The sequence below is a fragment of the Gorilla gorilla genome, chromosome 19 (genome assembly GCF_029281585.2).
Source record: "Gorilla gorilla gorilla isolate KB3781 chromosome 19, NHGRI_mGorGor1-v2.1_pri, whole genome shotgun sequence".
Lineage (NCBI taxonomy): Eukaryota > Metazoa > Chordata > Mammalia > Primates > Hominidae > Gorilla > Gorilla gorilla.
In genome coordinates, this window is record NC_073243.2 from 38,122,139 (window position 1) to 38,139,963 (window position 17,825).

General features: G+C 37.7%; 1 protein-coding gene across 1 annotated transcript; it reads right to left on the reverse strand.

The window, feature by feature from the left end:
• Positions 1-469: 469 nt before the first annotated feature.
• Positions 470-17,809, reverse strand: UTP15 (UTP15 small subunit processome component). Its single transcript, XM_004058693.5, has 13 exons — positions 17,623-17,809; positions 16,106-16,278; positions 15,212-15,304; positions 14,934-15,118; positions 13,860-14,038; positions 12,822-12,947; positions 11,013-11,148; positions 6,604-6,688; positions 5,637-5,786; positions 4,785-4,886; positions 4,486-4,619; positions 4,261-4,319; positions 470-3,763 (listed from the first exon to the last, which is right to left on the reverse strand). The coding sequence occupies exons 2-13, from the start codon at positions 16,193-16,195 to the stop codon at positions 3,546-3,548; spliced, it is 1,557 nt and encodes a 518-aa protein (XP_004058741.3). The 5' UTR covers positions 16,196-16,278; positions 17,623-17,809; the 3' UTR covers positions 470-3,545.
• Positions 17,810-17,825: the final 16 nt, after the last annotated feature.

Consider the following 17,825-nt stretch of genomic DNA (forward strand, 5'->3'; position numbering starts at 1 on the left):
TTTTGTCTACTTTGTTCATTGCTATAACCTTGATACCCTGGCCTCTAATGTGTCTCAATAAATATCAGGACCAGTGGATTAGTGTTTTCAGAGTCATTTGGTTGTAAATAAGAGAAAACCACTCACAGTCACCTAAGCAAACAAGTGTTAGAGGGAATCCAAAAATATCATGGACCCCTGGGGGAAGAGGTACAACCAGAATAGGGCAATAGGAAGTCATCAGGAACTAAGATGGTTTCTCTCTCCTCTAGTCTGAACTATTAAAGCAGGATAATCTTTATTTTCTTCGCACTTAGGTTTCATTCTTGTTCATTCTCTACAAACCAACTTTCTCCGCTGATGATCTAGACATAGCATTCTCAGCCTCCCATTTTCCCAGATCAGGAATTTCATTATAAATCCCAATTACAAATCCCTGCTTAGAGAAGGGTTGAGTCAGTTGTACCACCATGGTCCAATTAACTATAGCTGAGGGAACAGGCATGCGGCTTTTTAATGTCTAAGAGGGTATTTTGTTCATAGAAAATGAAATGCCCTCATTGAGTTGAACAGACTAAATTTGTTTTAACAATCCCATTTACAATTCAAATTCCTTTAAACAACTTAATAGCATTTATACATTTAAAAAAATGATTCTTTTAAGCAGCATTGCAAATGCTTGACCCCATTAGCATAAACCTTCCCAAGTGCTTAACTCTCATAAACATAATAAATTAAACATATGGTGACTTTCCAAGTTCTCTGAAACATTTCAGTACTTTTGCAGACTTAGTAACATTCTAAAATACCTTTCAACTGAAACTCATAAGTCTAAAAGTCTGTTAAGCATTTTAAATTAGAATCTTAAGGCCAGTGTCACATATTGTAATATGCCAATTATGTTTAAATACTTCAAACAGCAAATACTACAGTTTGTCTCAATGAATATAATAACCATTCCTGCTGGGCGCAGTGGCTCATGCCTTTAATCCCAGTCATTAAGGAGGCTGAGGTGGGAAGATTGCTTGAAACCAGGAGATTGCCTCAGGCCTGGGCAACATGGTGAGATCTCTTATCTCAAAAAATCAAAATAAAAAATTAGCTGGGCATGGTGGCTCATCCCTGTAGCCCCAGCTTCTCAGGAGGCTGAGGTGGGAGGATGGCTTCAGCCTAGGAGACAGAAGCTGCAGTGAGCTATGATCACACCACTATACTCCAGCCTGGACAACAGAAAGAGACCTTGTCTCTAAAAACAAAACAAAACAAACAAACAAAAAAGTACTCCTGAATTTAAGTATTGATGGCTATGGGAATTGCTTCCTAACCTGTTTGAAAAATGTGTTAACTGTTACATATTTTGAGGACTGCAGCACTCAGTGAAGCTTTGTTAAAGGGAATGAGGAGTTTAGGCCCCAGCAGGCAAACCACTTCACAGTGCTAGGATGAAGAGCTCACACTCAGGGACTTCGAGAGTGAATCAACTACTTTTGTTAAGTCATTGTTAAATGAGAATAACATCAACCTTGGATGGTTGTGGTGAGAATCAAATGAAATGACATATGGGAAAACCTTTGTCACATGTTACAGAATTGACGGCAACTACAGCTTTAGGTAGAATTTCAACTTCTAATTTTTACTACTATGCAAATTATCAGAATATTTATGATGTTAACTTTTTAAAAAGGTTTTTAAATAGAAACTTTATTTAAATAAATGAACTCTTCTCAACCCCAAAACCCAGCTTCTGATCTTGACTAAGTTCATAATTACTCAGGGAAAAACACTGCTGGTTCCTTATAAGCCACTGTGCTGTATGAAATCAATTCATGAAAAGGAAACGCCCTATTTCCAAGCATATCTGTACTAGAATATATTAAGTATATTCACTTAATATATTAATTTAAATGTTAATGTTAGTCTAAATGTTAAATTAACTTAGTATGTTAAACTTAATACGTTTATTTAATTTTTACTTAATACCCTTACTGGAACATATTAAGCATTTTTTCTGCTTAAAAAAAAAAAAAACAAAAAAACCCCCTGAATTTACAGAACTAAAATTATGCGAGGAGATTCGCATTACAAAATCTTCCTCTATGGGTTCTTCTAGCTCAAGACATTTTTCTTACTGATTTTTAACTACTTGAGTTGGCGTAATAATTAGAGAAAAGCAGGAGAGGTAGCAACTGTGAAATCAGTGTACTAGGAGTTACTAGCCAATGATTATCTATCAGGAACGGATACATCAAAAAGCCAAGAAAATAAGAATCTCTCTTTATAAAAAAATAATAGTTACAGGCTGGACACAGTGGCTCACACCTGTAATCCAAGCACTTTGGGAGGCAGAGGCAGGTAGATCACTTGAGGTCAGGAGTTTTAGACCAGCCCGGCCAGTAAGGTGAAACCCCATCTCTACTAAAACTACAAAAATCAGCCAGGCGTGGTGGTGCACACCTGTAATCCCAGCTACTCAGGAGGCTGAGGCAGGAGAACTGCTTAAACCCGGGAGGGCAGAGGTTGCAGTGGACCGAGATTGCATCACTGTACTCCAGCCTGGGCGATAAAGCAAGACCCTGTCTTTAAAAAAAAAAAAAAAAAAAAAAAAACTTCTAAAAAATAATTATTTACATTAAACTCTTAAAAACAACTATTTTTCAAAGCAAACTGCTCTGGATTGGGGTTCCGAAACACAATATGATTGTGAATAATCGGGGGAGGAATCTAAATACAAATCAGAGAAAACAGTTTTCAGAGGATTAGGTAGCTTAGCTACAAGATTAGCTTGAAACATATGAAGAATAGTCTGAAAGGCTGTTGTAAGAAAAATGACAAATTCTATCATTCCTCTGACCTGAAACAAGGTGAAAACTTGGTAGAAAGGCTGCATGAAGAAAAAAAAAAAAGTAGTCCAATAAGGTCTATCTGTAGAGCTTGCTCTCACACTCTGAATACAAATCTAGCTAGTGTCAGTTCTTCAGAGCCGACCACTTACTTGCCATACTTGGAACCGATGCAGTCCCATTACCAGCTGAAGCAGGGCATGTGATCTAAGACAAGTGTAGATATCAAGGAGATAGGAAGCAAGCTAAGCAAGGGCCTAGAAATCCCAAAGGCACTGATTAAAGTCAAGAAAGAGGCTTTTTGTTGTTGCCAATTGTTTTTGTTGTCTTCCAGAGGTAATACAAGGCTCTGTTCCTTTAGCAGGATTCCCAGTTGGACCCTCTCCAGAGAGGATTCATATTTGAATTCCCATCTGAATACCAACCCAAATGTTGATACAGAACACTCCTGTATTAAAATTAATATCCATCCCAGATAAACCTACTCTGTGACTAAGACAATTGAGATCTTCTAGGTGAAGATGCTATAATTCAAAATATTACATGGGAAACCATGTCTTACTTAAAACAGGTACTTGTTTTCCGGCCATAATTATTCCAGTCTCTTCCATAGAACTGCTTCTGCAAACAGTTTTTTTAATGTATCAAAGAGAGTCTCTCGCCAACATTTAATACAGTCAAATCTATTCCAACTTCAGAGTTCTTATATGTCTTATTTAGCAGACACTATGATTCTATCTTCTTATTCTCTGGAAATCCATCAGATGTATGTTCCAACACAGAAGTGCCTTCCTTCCTTCTCATGGTGGCAAAAAGCATATCCATCATCCCCAAGGTTTCTAACAATTCTCTTTGGTAATCAATCTCTTTTTCTACAAGTCCTTGAAGTAGTAAAAACTTTTTATCAACTACAGGGGACTGACCAATTACAGGCAGATATATATCTAAAAAGAGAGAAAGAAAACACATTAACTAGCAATATCTTTCTATACATTAAGTGAAAAGCAAAAGTTTTTAAAAGTATAAAAATATTAAACATAAGAACACTGAAAAATCTGTACTTATTTTATAATTAATTATTTATAGAAAGTATAACAATCCCTCTGAGTAAATTTATTTCAAAAAATAATAATTACAGAAAGTATAGGGTGGAGTTCCTGACTTATTTTCATTTTCCCATTTGAAAAATTGTCATTGTCATTATAGAGGTCTATGAAAAAAATTTTTTATAATAACCCTAGTCCCATCAATTCAAAGTCACACCACTATAAACATTTTACTACTTTTTAAACTGCACTGACTTGTTGTTTTCTCCATGAAAATCCATATTGAGATTTGATAAAAGCAAGATATTTTGATCTACTTGATTTCCAAATTTGATTATTTGACATCTCTACTTTTGCAAGCATGTTAGGATTTTCAAGTTTTAACAATGACTTACCGATAATTATTTCAGCAGCATTGATTAAAACAGGGGCAAATCTTGGCTGAGAAAGATTCCTACAAAGTAAAAATTCAGTTTAGTGAAACTTGTAAACTTAAAAAAAAAATCCTTAAAACAGATTTGTTTCATCAGTTCTCTACAAAGATCAAACTAAATGTCTTTTATTTGGTGATAAAGGATTTCAGATGCAAAATGTAAGTGTTTCACAGACAAAAAACATACCTTATCAAAAAATTAAGAACATGACTGATTTCCTTCTCATCCCGACCTGCAAGCGCATTTGCAAGGACTCCTCTTCGATTTAACTCCTTTATGATGGACACTGTAATCTCGGGTGTCTTTATTGTACAAGTGGGCTAGAAAAATTTTCAAAGTCAACATGAGTAGACAAAACAGCACAAAAAAAAATCACTGTCTTGCACTAAATTATCAAGTTTGAATAATATTTATCTTCACAGTTCCAAGTTATGGTAATATGCAGGGTAAGTAATAACATGATTTTTTAAAAAATGCTCACTCACATCAAGAACTCTATCGAGTGCCTTAGAGATCCGAAAATGTTTCAGATCCCTGTCGTACAATTCTAGGTGCTTCTTTGCTGGCCTGTTAATCAAAATGTCATCCTGCAATGAAGAGTACATTTATAGAGAAGGAAAATCAGCATCTGTATAAATAAATATACATTTAATATAAACTTTTTCATAATGAAGTGTTATCTCTGAACTATGTCACAAATAATGTTCATATGCCCATAATGTAGATTAAATAAAAATGCATCCTGCTAATCAGAGTCAAAAAAAGAAAAAAAAAAAAGGAGTAACTTGCTACATCAACATGTTCTTACTCTCTTATAATTTTAACTCACAACATGCACCATTGCCTTAATTCTAGGTAAAAATTACTCATTTCAATTCTCTTTATGTGGCAGGCAATGTGGTACAGTAGAAAGATAAATCAAACAACAATCAGAGATAATGAGATCTAGTCTCAACAACTCTGGATACCAGTAATGAAATCCTGAATCAATCACAAATTATTTGTCGCTCAATCTTCTCAGGTGCCAAACAGGGACATGATTGGTTCTACTACTTCTTGGGATTTAGATCAAATCAGGTAGTATGTGAAAGACATTATTTTGAATGCAGTAAAGCATTATAACATTATGTTATGATGCAGAGTATTACATAAAGTAGTCCTTGTTCCCCATTACTCATCAATAATGTCCCCAATCTAGCAATCTAGAAATAATTCTGATGTAGAGAAAAGCAAAATAAAGTGCCATGTGAACTACGCTTTCCAGTAATGTGCAGGGATGAAGCTGGCTACTCTAACAAATCTCACCCTTTAAACAAATATGAGAAATGCACAAATACCCGTTGCTTCATGTAATTTTTTCCTTTAATAAAGGTTCGATATGCAGGCCTTCTTCTTCTGGGAAGTGATTCCTTCTTTGCTTCAGATTTCCGATGTTTAACACTCAGTATTCCATTGGTCATTCCTACAACTATTGTCTCATCTTCATGCTAATAACAATTAGAAAAATAAGTTAGTCTATTCTTAACTCATAATTTATAGTACTTTTACTTCAAAACACATTTACAATGTGTTTGCTGCTTGTCCATACATTCACCAACAGTTCCATTCAAATACACAGTCTGCCTAACAATGATTGGTGCAAGACGTTAAAGCGAAATCATTTTTTCCTTAGGATACAACTACATTGACAGAACTTATACTTGTAAAATATCACTGGCAAAGTTTGTATAATACATAGTTAACGGCATCAGGGATTACATAGTAGCATGACTTTTATGATCTTGCCCCCCAAAAATATTTTTCATAAGCTTTTCCTCTCCCAAATCAGATTTCTATATAATATAGTCAAATGCCTTCCTGCCCAAATGTGGCTTCTCATAAAACTTGACAGTATACATTTCAGAAAGAGCAGTAACAAAGAAAAGGAGATATTTCATTTTGTTGTCCCCTTCTCCCCACATCTTTTTTTCTGCTCAGAGAGCTAATCTGCCTTTCTAGTGTACTATAATACTCTTGAGTTAAATGAGCTGAAGAGAGATTTACCAGCTTCCCAGGTCCTGCGTTTAATGTTAACAATGCCTAGAGCACTGTATTTAGTTTGAAGTTATACAGTGAGTGGGACCTAAATCTGAATTCATGCTGAGTCAATAGGACGAGTTACATATTCCAGCAATTGTCTTAACTCAAATATCTGATGTGGCAAGAAAAGTTACTCAAATCTAAAAATAAAGCCCAAAGTTCCATTTTAGTTTCATTTAACAGGCACGGTTAGTGACAGACTTAAGAATAGGTAAAGGTACTTACTGCAAGGGCAAGACTCAAAATTGAAGCTGCATAATCAAAACTGTGGACTACTTTGTAGGAAGTTGTGCTGTATACTTTCACCTTCCTAATAAAAAAGAAAAGCTTTGTCAAAAATCACCTTGAAAACGAGTATAAAATGCAAATTTCTATTTTCTGAAAACAAAATACAAACATTAAAATCTGTACAACAGTGAAGAAAAACAAAGATTAGTAATGTTAACTACAAACTAATTCATCACTGAATCCCTTAAAAAATGAGCTGTAGGCCAGACACAGTGGCTCACACCTGTAATTCAAGCACTTTGGGAGGCCAAGGTGGGTGAATCACCTGAGGTCAGGAGTTCGAGACCAGCCTGACCAACATGGTGAAACTCCATCTCTACTAAAAATACAAAATAGCTGGGCGTGGTGGCACATGCCTGTAATCCCAGCTACTTGGGAAGCTGAGGCAGGAGAATTGCTTGAACCTGGGAGGTGGAGGTTGCAGTGAGCCAAGATTGTGCCATTGCACTCCAGCCTGGGCAATAAGAGCAAAGCTCTGTCTAAAAAAAAAAAAAAAAACAGAGCTGTATACCAGCCCTAACTATAACATCTGTATAAAGACTTTGACTAGCCACTTATAAAAAAAATAGAAGGGCCGGGTGTGGTGGCTCAGGTCTGTAATCCCAGCATTTTGGGAGGCCAAGGTGGGCAGATCACTTGAGGCCAGGAGTTCAAGACCAGCCTGGCCAACACGGCATAACCCGATGTCTACCAAAAATAATAAAAACTAGCCAGGTGTGATGACACACACCTGTAATCTCAGCTACTCAGGAGGCTGAGGCATGAGAATTGCTTCAACCTGGGAGGCAGAGGTTGCAGTGAGCCGAAATCATGCCACTGCCCTCCAGCCTGGGCCACAGAGTAAGACTCTGTTTCAAAAATTTAAAAAGAAAAAGGAAAAAAAAAACAGAAGGACAGACCATGAGCCACTGTCATCTGAAGATTAAACTTGGGAGTAAAGAAAAGGTATCAGCCAGGTGCGGTGGCTCACACCTGTAGTAATCCCAGCACTTTTGGAGGCCAAGGTGGGCAGATCACCTGAGGTCGGGAGTTAAAGAGCAGCCTGACCAACATGGAGAAACCCTGTCTCTACTAAAAATACAAAATCAGCCGGGCATGGTGGCACATGCCTGTAATCTCGGCTACTCGGGAGCTGAAGCAGGAGAATCACATGAACCCAGGAGGCAGAAGAGCTGCAGTGAGCTGAGACCGCGCCATTGCACTCCAGCCTGGGCAACAAGAGTGAAACTCCACCTTAAAAAAAAAAAAGAAAAAATTATCAATGAAAGCACATCACAAAGCCAGGTGTGATGGCTCACACCTGTAATCCCAGCACTCTGGGAGGCCAAGGACAGCAGATTGTTTGAGCCCAGGAGTTCAAGACCAGCCTGGGCAACTTCAAGAAACCCTGTCTCTACAAAAAATAAATTAAAAAAAAAAAAGAAAGAAAGAAAGTACACATGAAGCCAAAGATCAGGGATTCTCAACCTCAGAATTACTGTCATTTTGGGGCACAGAATTCTTTTTTGTAGGGGTTGTTCTGTGCATTGTAGGATGTTTAGCAGCCTTCCTGGCCTCTATCCCCTATATGGTAAGTACCATGAGTTGTGATAAAAAAACAATACTTTCTCAAGATATTGTCAAACGTTCCTTGAGGAACAAAAATCACTCTTGGTTGAAACCACCACAAATAGAGCCAATTTACACTTAGCTTTTAGGAACATACCTGAGAATCAAGTCCCAAATTGCCTAGTAACATGATTTCAGTAACATGTGTAAACTTGCCATGTATTTACATAAAAAATTCCTTTGTATTAAAAATATTTTCTAGCTTTTAAAATATGTACAGTCAATCCTTCTTATGGCAGGTTCCACATCTGCAGATTCAACCAACCATGGATTGAAAATATCCATAAATACATAAATAATACAGAATTTTAAAATACAGTGTAACAACTATTTACATAGCATTTGCATTGTATTAGGTATTACAAATAAGCTAGCGATGATTTAAAGTATACAGTGGATGTGTGTAGGTTATATGCAAATATGCCATTTTAAATAAGGGACTTGGGCATCCACAACCAATTCCCCTCAGTTACCAAGAGACGACTGTATACTTTTTAATTAACATGCTGAAAACTAAAGTTTTTCATAACAGCAGAAAAAAATGAAAATATGGAAATAAAATAATCAAAAATAGATCATGTAAGCCGGGCACAGTGGCTCACGCCAGTAATCCAACACTTTGGGAGGCTGAGGTGGGAGGATCTGTTGAACTCAGGAGTGTGAGACCAGCCTCGGCAACATGGCAAAACCCCATCTCAAAAAAAATACAAAAATGAGTCAGGTACAGTGGCGCGTGCTGGTGGTCCCAGCTACTGAGGAGGCTGAGGTGAGGGGATCGCTTGAAGCCAGTAGGTGGAGGTTGCAGTCAGCCAAGATCATGTCACTGCCCTCCAGCCTGGGCAACAGAGCAAAACCCTGTCTCAAAAAAAAAAAAAATTAATAATAAATCACGTAAATTCTAGAACTGTGCCATACTTCTAGCCGCCCATGGCTACTGACCACTTGAAATGTGGCTAGTGAAAATGAGAAACTAAATTTTTTATTTTATCTAATTTTAATTTAAAAACTGAGACAGTAATTTTTATAAAATATTATCTTTTTTTTTTTAGAGACAGGGTATCACTGTCACCCAGGCTAGAGTACAGTGGTACTATCACAGCTCACTGCAACCTCAAACTCGGGCTTAAGTGCTTCTCCTGCCTCAGCCTCCCTAGTAGCTATGATTAAAGGTGTGTACCACTGTGGCCAGCTAATTTTTTTAATTTTTTGTAGAGATAGGGTCTCACTATATTCCCTAGGCTGGTCTCAAACTCCTGGCCTCAAGTGATCCTCCCACTTCAGCCTCCCAAAGCACTGGGATTACAGGTGTAAGCCACTGTACCAACCTAAAATATGAGTATTGTATCATAATGCACGTTTAGATGCTTAATTTATTTCCAGTATCTTAATAATTTTGACATAGATTACATGCTGAAATTATATTTTATATGTAATATATATTTTATTTTTACATTAGATATTAGGCTAAATAAAATGTGCTATCTAACTTTTAGGCCAGGCGCGGTGGCTCATGCCTGTAATCCCAGCACTTTGGGAGGCCAAGGTGGGTGGATCACCTGAGGTCAGAAGTTCCAGACCAGCCTGGCCATCACGGCGAAACTCTGTCTCTACTAAAAATACAAAAATCAGCCAGGCAAGGTGGCAAGCGCCTATAATCCCAGCCACTCAGGAAGCTGAGGCAGAATCGCTTGAACCCAGGAAGCAGAGGTTGCAGTGAGCTGAGATCGCACCACTGCACTCCAGCCTGGGCAACAGAGCGAGACGTCATCTCAAAAAAAAAAAAAATTAATTTATCTAATTTTTTAAAAACTTTTTAGGCCAGGCGCAGTGGCTCACGCCTGTACTCCCAGCACTTTGGGAGGGCGAGGTGGGCAGATCACACGAGGCCAGAAGTTCGAGACCAGTCTGGGCAATATGGTGAAACCCCGTCTCTACTAAAAATACAAAAATTAGCCAGGCATGGTGCTGCACACCTGTAATCCCAGCTACTTGGGAGGCTGGGTCACGAGAATCGCTTGAACCTGGGAGACAGAAGTTGCGGTAAGCCCAGATTGTGCCACTGCACACCAGCCTGGGCAACAGAACAAGACTCTCTCAAAAAAAAAAAAAGAAAACTTCAAAATATATGAATGTACAATAATGGTTTTAAAAGATGGTTTATAGAGTAACATTATTTGAAAGATTATCATTCAAATGGTTCAATAATGTTGTTTAAGTATACAAGTTAAAACAAATTGTGTCAAAGGAGAAAATAAGTAGCTATGGGTGGCCGGGCGTGGTGGCTCACGCCTGTAATCCCAGCACTTTGGGAGGCTGAGGTGGGCGGATCACGAGGTCAGGAGTTCAAGACCTGCCTGACCAACATGGTGAAACTCCGTCTCTACTAAAAATAAAAAAATTAGCCGGGCATTGTGGCGCGTGCCTGTAATCCCAGCTACTCAGGAGGCTGAGGCAGGAGAACCACTTGAACCTGGGAGGCGGAGGTTGCAGCGAGCCGAGATTGCACCACTGCACTCCAGCCTAGGTGACAGAGTGAGACTCTGTCTCAAAAAAAAAGAAAAGAAAATAAGTAGCTATATGTAAACAAAAGGTCAAAACTATTTTCAACTCAACAGGTTTTTTTCTCCTGGAAATCATTATCCGTATACTTATCACAAATATTGCTGAAATAACTCATTTCCTCAAGCAGTAAACAGGTGTACACTAATAATAATATACAAAAAAATTAAAATGCCAACCTATCCAGTGAGCCAGAGAGTAACCTCTGTCCAGAGCTGCTTAGACATAAACATGTCACGGTTTTGTGATGATTTTTCAAAGATACTAGCAATTGTCCTCCTTTTAACATGTCCCAGACTTTAACATAACGACCTCCTATAAAAAGAAATCATCGTTAGTTGGATATTCTGCCCACAGATTCAACATATTAAAGATCTGAAAAGCATTCTTCTCTGGACACTCCACAAAGCATGGAGGCTGAGTGAGGGAGTCCAGGCCAGGCTGCCTGGTAAAATCCTGGATGCACCACTTCCTGGGTCATTGGTAATAACAGTTTCTACCTCACAGAACTGTAATGACCATTAAATAATATTTGTGAAGCATACAGAAATTCCAGCAAAATAAATGTATAACTGAAAGAGTTCATTTTAAGAAAATTATAATAAAATCTTTTTTTAAAAGAAATTCTATATAGCAGTGGAAGTGAATAATGTAGATTTGCAGCAAAATATCAAGCAAAAAAGTCTAATATGGAAAGACAGAAAAAGTGATGGAAGGGGAGACTGAAATCTTGACTGGGGAACAGGAGTTGGAACCCAACTCACAGTTCCCACCTCTCCACTCCTATGTGGCACCTCACAAGAGGGATCACAGTTGAAATCACTGATCTAGTCCAACCCTCTCATTTTCAAGGTCTAGAGACCTTAAGGGATTGCCCGAGGTCACAATTAGCTAGTGACACACAGTGGAGATCAGCACACAGCTTTCTATTCTCCCTGTTCAACATGATATTTTTTCCATTTGTCAGAATAACAGCAAGAAAAGTAGACACATCTGACATTATCAACTTTTTTCTTTTTTTAATTAAAGATGGAGTCTTAGAGTCTTGCTATGTTGCCCAGGCTGGTCTCAAATTCCTGGACTCAAGCTATCCGCCTGCCTCAGCCTCCCAAAGTGCTAGGATTACAGGCGTGAGCAACCACATCCCGCCTCAACTTATTTTTAAATCAAATAGGTACTGGGGAAAAGAATATAAAACAGAGTAATTTCTAGCCAGATTTTAGAATAAAGAAAAAAAAAAAGGATGTACACACAGCAATATATATGTTGTCAAGTATACATACTACCTATACATTCTTCTAATATGAACACATTTTTACTTTATTTACAAATGAAAAAAGCCAATTTACTTCTTCCATTGTAATTATGAAAATGCAATATGTGCAAAATGAGAAAAACATCTCAGTCCCAACTTGTTGAAAAATGTACCAAGGCCCCTTTTGAGGCCACATTATCTCCTTTCTCTAGTACTAGCAGCTATTTGCTGGGTAGTGGCATTTCAATCAAGAGAGTCACAGAAAAAGAGACAAGCCTACTAGATCTCAAATAACTGATTTTCAAAAGCTGCTGCAGATCTCTTAGGTAGGAGTAAAAGGAGTATAAGCTAAATTTCTGGGGTTAAATAAGATGGCACAGGGCTAAATACATAAGGTAGGCTCTCGAGTTCTGTGATTTCAGATCTGCCACTTACCACTTTGCCTTGAAAAATAAGTTAAAACTTTTATTTCATTAGCTGTAAAGTAGGGAAAAAGCTAACTACCTTGTAGCATCATCTAGGGCATTAGAGTTCATATGTAACAGCACAGTGCCTGGCTCACATTAGGTACACAGTAAATGATAACTGCTTGCCAGTCCTACCTATCAACTGTTTGAACAAAAACTTAGATATGCAATTCAAGTGCACACTGATAAATTACAAAGAGCAACTGATTTTAAACAAATGTGATTCAAAACCAACAATACTGGTGAAAGCTATTTTTAAGAAGTACCTGCTGACACCAGAAGACCTCCAGAGGGGAAAAGTAGGACACTCTCCACTGGCTGCCCATGCTCAACAGAGAGAACACTCTCACTCGTTCGTGCATCAAACATCTTCACAGTATGATCATATGATCCTAAAATGTCAATTTTTGTATTTTTAGTTTGACTGTTTAAAACGACAAAAACTGCGTGTATCCAGATATAAATTTTAAAAGGAAAGAAAGCTTAGATGGAGTTTTAAAAAGACGTATATGTATATTCATGAAGACACAGCACCTCCAAACCGTCTACTACTGATCGTGTCTGAAGAAGCACTACATAATACTATACAGAATCTAACTTGCTCTGATCTTAAAATATTTCTTTCTTTGGACTACTGTCACTACTGAATCATCTGGAAATCTTTGTAAAGGCACCCACAAAGGCTAAACTGCACTCTTTGTTTCTTGGCTGCTTGAGGCAGGGTACTATCCATTACAGTTCTGAGAGTCTATTATGTTTTCAAGACAGCCTGATTTTTCCAAACACATTTGGAAGACATGAACAATCAACAAAAGAAGAATAAGAAAATAAAAAACAATTGGAAGCCAGGCACAGTGGCTCACACTTGTAATCCCAGCCCTCCGGGAGGAAACTGAGGTAGGTGGATCACTTGAGCCCAGGAGTTCGAGACCAGCCTGGGCAACACAGCGAAACCGTCTCTACAAAAAAATACACAAAGTAGCTGGACGTGGTGGTGGGCACCTGTAGTCCCAGCTACTTGGGAGGCTTAGGTGGGAGGATCACTTGAGCCCAGGAGGTAGCAGATGCAGTGAGCTGTGATCACATCACTGCACTCCAGCCTGGGCAAGAGTGAGACCCTGTCTCAAAATAAATACAAACATACATACATACATAAAAATTAATTTAAAAACTGAAGAATTAATCAGAAACATATTCCTTTATAAAAAAAATTTAAACCCCTCCATCCCAAAAGAGTCCCATAGCAACATTAAAGTACATCCCCGTGAGATTATTTGCTTCAGGAGGGAATAGAGTTCACCAACCTGTTATAAAGAGATCCGGATTAAGTTTGCTAGCACATCCACACCTCACATAATCAGAGTGTTCTTTAAATGTCAAAATTTCTTTGGAGTTTGGAATATCCCATAATTTAACTGTATAATCATCAGCCCCAGAGACCACGTGGTATTTGTCAGCTGTAAAATCTACTGTATGAACTGCTCTGAAAGATTGAAGATCAGTATATTAAAAAGCAAGAAAATTATTTTTCTGGTACCTTCTAACATAAAATGCTCCTTTTTCTCAGATTAAAAAAAAAGCAGCTGAGTTTCAGGGAGTCTTCATAGGCGGAAATCATGAAAGAAAGAGAAAACTTACAAGTGTTTGCCCCCAAGCCAATTAAGAAATGTAAATACTCCTCCTATATTGTAAAGTTAAAAAAAATTAAAGGATAGCCTTAAAATTATATTTTCTAGTATGTAAACAGTTCCACTTAGCTGCTGAATACGGAAGCAAAGGCACTTTAATTTTTAAAATTTCAAAAAGTTCTTTAAAAAACTCCAAAAAGATTTACCACTAAATAGAATCATGTTACACAAATTTCTGTTAAATTTTAACAAATTTCAGCACGGACATTGGTAATCCTGTAAACAAAGTTATAATATAAAATTGTGATGGCCACTTAATTTATTAAGGGGCAAAACACTATAAATTCAAGAAGAAAATCCACCTTCCAACTTGACTTCAACATAAGAGCCTCTAAGACAGTACAGGCCTATAGAGCTGTCATTACTAGCTGTAAGGTTGTCTTTAGGTCAGTAATTCATAATCTCAGCTGGGCCACAGACCCCACTAAAGTTAACCAAAAGCTACAGAGTAGCTCCCTAGATAAACGTGTATTTCCTAAAATATCACATACAATTCTAGGGAATTCATAAGCCCCATGAAACTGGACCACGGAACCCAAGTTAAGCACTCTTAGAACAATCAGGAAATATAGTACCTATAGGCAAATAATCTCCATAAAACTGATCTCTATCTTTTTAATCAAAGTCCAGAGAAAAAAAGAGCTTACAACAAAATAAAACCAGAACACACAGAAACCAACTGTCTCTTACTTTGTATGGCCTTCAAACTGCCTGAGGGGAGCCCTCCCACTTATATCAAAAAGTTGAACTCCACCATCTTCACTGCCAGCCACAAGCAATCTACCATCTTGTCGAAAAGTAGCACAGTATGCTGTGTCTTTAAATCGAGAAAAGGTTTTTATAGGTTCTTGGGAGTATCGGCCATAAATGTGAATCTACAAGATGAAAAAACAGTATTTCACCAGATGGCTCAAGATCAGTAGTAAACTATACAAAAGAAAAATAAAGAAATTTAATATTATACTTACTCTTGAGGAAGCTGTGACAGCATAATTATATGGAGGCTGAGGAGAAAAGTCTACTTTTGAAACTGCACCAAATTCCTTAATCTGAACAGGGGTCTTAATAAAAAATAATAGTGTGTTAACAGAGTTACCACTGGTAAGACCTATTTATGCATTACATAATTTCTTACAGACCATTTCTCTTTGTTCTTAGTAACATTTCTTAAGTTGTATTTAACATAAAATTACAAAGAAGGCAAAAAAGGTACATATCTCATCACCCAGACTATTCTTGTTGCCACTGAAATAAACATATGGTTAGAAAGCCACACCCCACTCTGTCTCTTCAGCTATTGAGTTTACTGTGATTTCTACCAGAAAAAAAAAAGTTATCATGTCTACACCAGTATACAATAACCACATACTTGTACTTCTAAAATAACAAAAAGATAATCATACCATGTAGGCTGTTCCACATCTTGCTTCTTTTCACTTAGTAACACATATTAGCTTTCATAGGAGCAATAGACTTACCATCCATTACAAGGGCACACTGTAATTTACTATACCGGTCCACTACTAATAGACATGGGTTTTTCAAGATTTCTACTATTACAAGCAATACTTCAATAAACATCTTTACACATATGAGATTCAAATTTTAAAATTTAATTCATTTGGCATTGATTGATCATCTGTTCTGTGCTAGGCATTTGTATGGTTAATCTGATTAAGCAGTACGGACTTTTACATAAAATTCCAAGAAAAAATAGATATCAAATTATCTGCCCAAACTATAAGCTGCTGATAGATGGTTTTTAGTTAATAATTCTCTGTTAGAGCATCCAGAGTATAACATATGCTAGAGAAATTGGCATAAACACAAATCCCTTCTCCCTCATTACGTCCCACACTCACCTTATAGTTGTTCCAGTACAGTGTATCTTGGGTGATTTTTTCACCAAGTATAGGATATGTCTGAATAGCTACAGGCTTATAACCAGCCATAATTCCATATAATTGCACTATTGTCCAAGAGTCACTATTTTGGAATTGGTATTAGAAATAATTACAGTGACTCTGCCTTAATTCTGAAAAATAAAATATTTTATATACATATTATAAGCTTGTACATATAGTTGATTTTCACTCTGCTTTCTTTAAAAAGTCTGTGTGGAAGTATATAGATTAGAGACCAATAAGCCATTTAATTCTAACCCAGAAAAGGCAATCTATAGGAAGCAGGAATAATTAAAGTGAAGGCTATCATATCGCACCATCTATTCAGCTGTACACAAAGGTTCTCACACCTAGCCAACCATTTTACAACACTTAGGAATAAATCTAGCACAGCCTTACAGTAGCCAAACCAAAAAGGATCACGCTGGCTTTGAGTGTCCATTTTTTGGCAACAGGAAATATTAAGGTGAAACTGCAAATACAAGTTTCCTGAAACCAAGTTTAAGATGACATTTAATCTATAACAATTATAGTTACGGACTTGATTTCCTGAAAGCCTAAATGCCAAGAAGTAAGAAACACAAAGCTAATATTCTAATGTAGAAGCTTAAAATTAAATTTACTTTAAAAGGTTTAAACAGTAGGAAAGAAAACTGTAATAAAGCAATCCTGAAATTAAATTCAACACTAAAGCGGCAGAATAGGATAAAACTTTTAAATAACATGCAATCAAGCCAAAACATTTTTCCAGAACGACTCAATTGCAAAAGAGATTCAATGTTATCAGGTAAATGATTCCAGAGGTGCTGCTCATCATCTATTCCAAAAAGCCTGAAAACTTTACATTAGTAACACCACGATAAATAGGTGTAACATATATTTAAAAGGTGCTTTAATGAAATACAATGACCAATGATCGTATTTCATTGGTCTTTGGGAACACTCTTCTGTTCATTAAAGTACCTACCAATGTGCAGGACACTGCTCTAGGCACTGGGGCTATAATGGTAAATGAAATAAAGACATGGTCTGTGACTTTGCTTACTCCAATATACTCCATTTTGGCTGGTGACTGGCACCAGATATTAACCTAGACTCAGCCTTGACGTGTCCTTTTCTTCCTCACTCCTAACATCCAAATAGTTAACAAGATCTGCTGATTTTATCTCCCAAATCTTTTAAAACTCCATTACGTTCACTTCACCTGAGGGAGCCTCGTAAGCAAAGGCAAAGATGGAAATGTGTCCATTGCCTTGGAGAGTTGCTGATTACTCCGGGAACTAACAACGGTGGACAGGAAAGGGTGTAATGGCAGAGAATCTAGGTCGAAGCTTAATTGAGGGGAACTTGGCGCCGGTTAAAGAATTTGGCCACTCTCCTATATAGCCTGGGAAGCCCCAGAAGAGCATGCCAGATAACACAGGAAGGCCGGGTGTGAGTGTGGGCTTCCCTCAATAGGAGCCGCCTTCACCTACCTCCACTGAGCCCCAAAGGGTCCGACGAGACACCTCGACCCAAGGACAATTAATCGGACTGTGCCAGCTCCCTATCCTGCACAGTTCAGCAGCACTGGCGTAAAAATCACATGGACCCTCAAGGAACCGGCGACACACACAGCAAACCGAACGTCGCGCGAAGATGACGTACTAGCGCACGCTCGTGAGACTCACGCAGCCCG

What these genes read in the sequence shown, in the direction of transcription:
- UTP15 (XM_004058693.5), bottom strand. Translation starts at nt 16,195, where the DNA reads ATGGCTGGTTATAAGCCTGTAGCTATTCAGACATATCCTATACTTGGT. An exon ending in TTTTGAGTCTTGCCCTTGCA is followed by an intron (nt 5,787 to 6,603) that starts GTAAGTACCTTT and finishes AATTGTTATTAG; the next exon opens with CATGAAGATGAGACAATAGT. An exon ending in CACTCGATAGAGTTCTTGAT is followed by an intron (nt 4,620 to 4,784) that starts GTGAGTGAGCAT and finishes AAATTTTTCTAG; the next exon opens with CCCACTTGTACAATAAAGAC.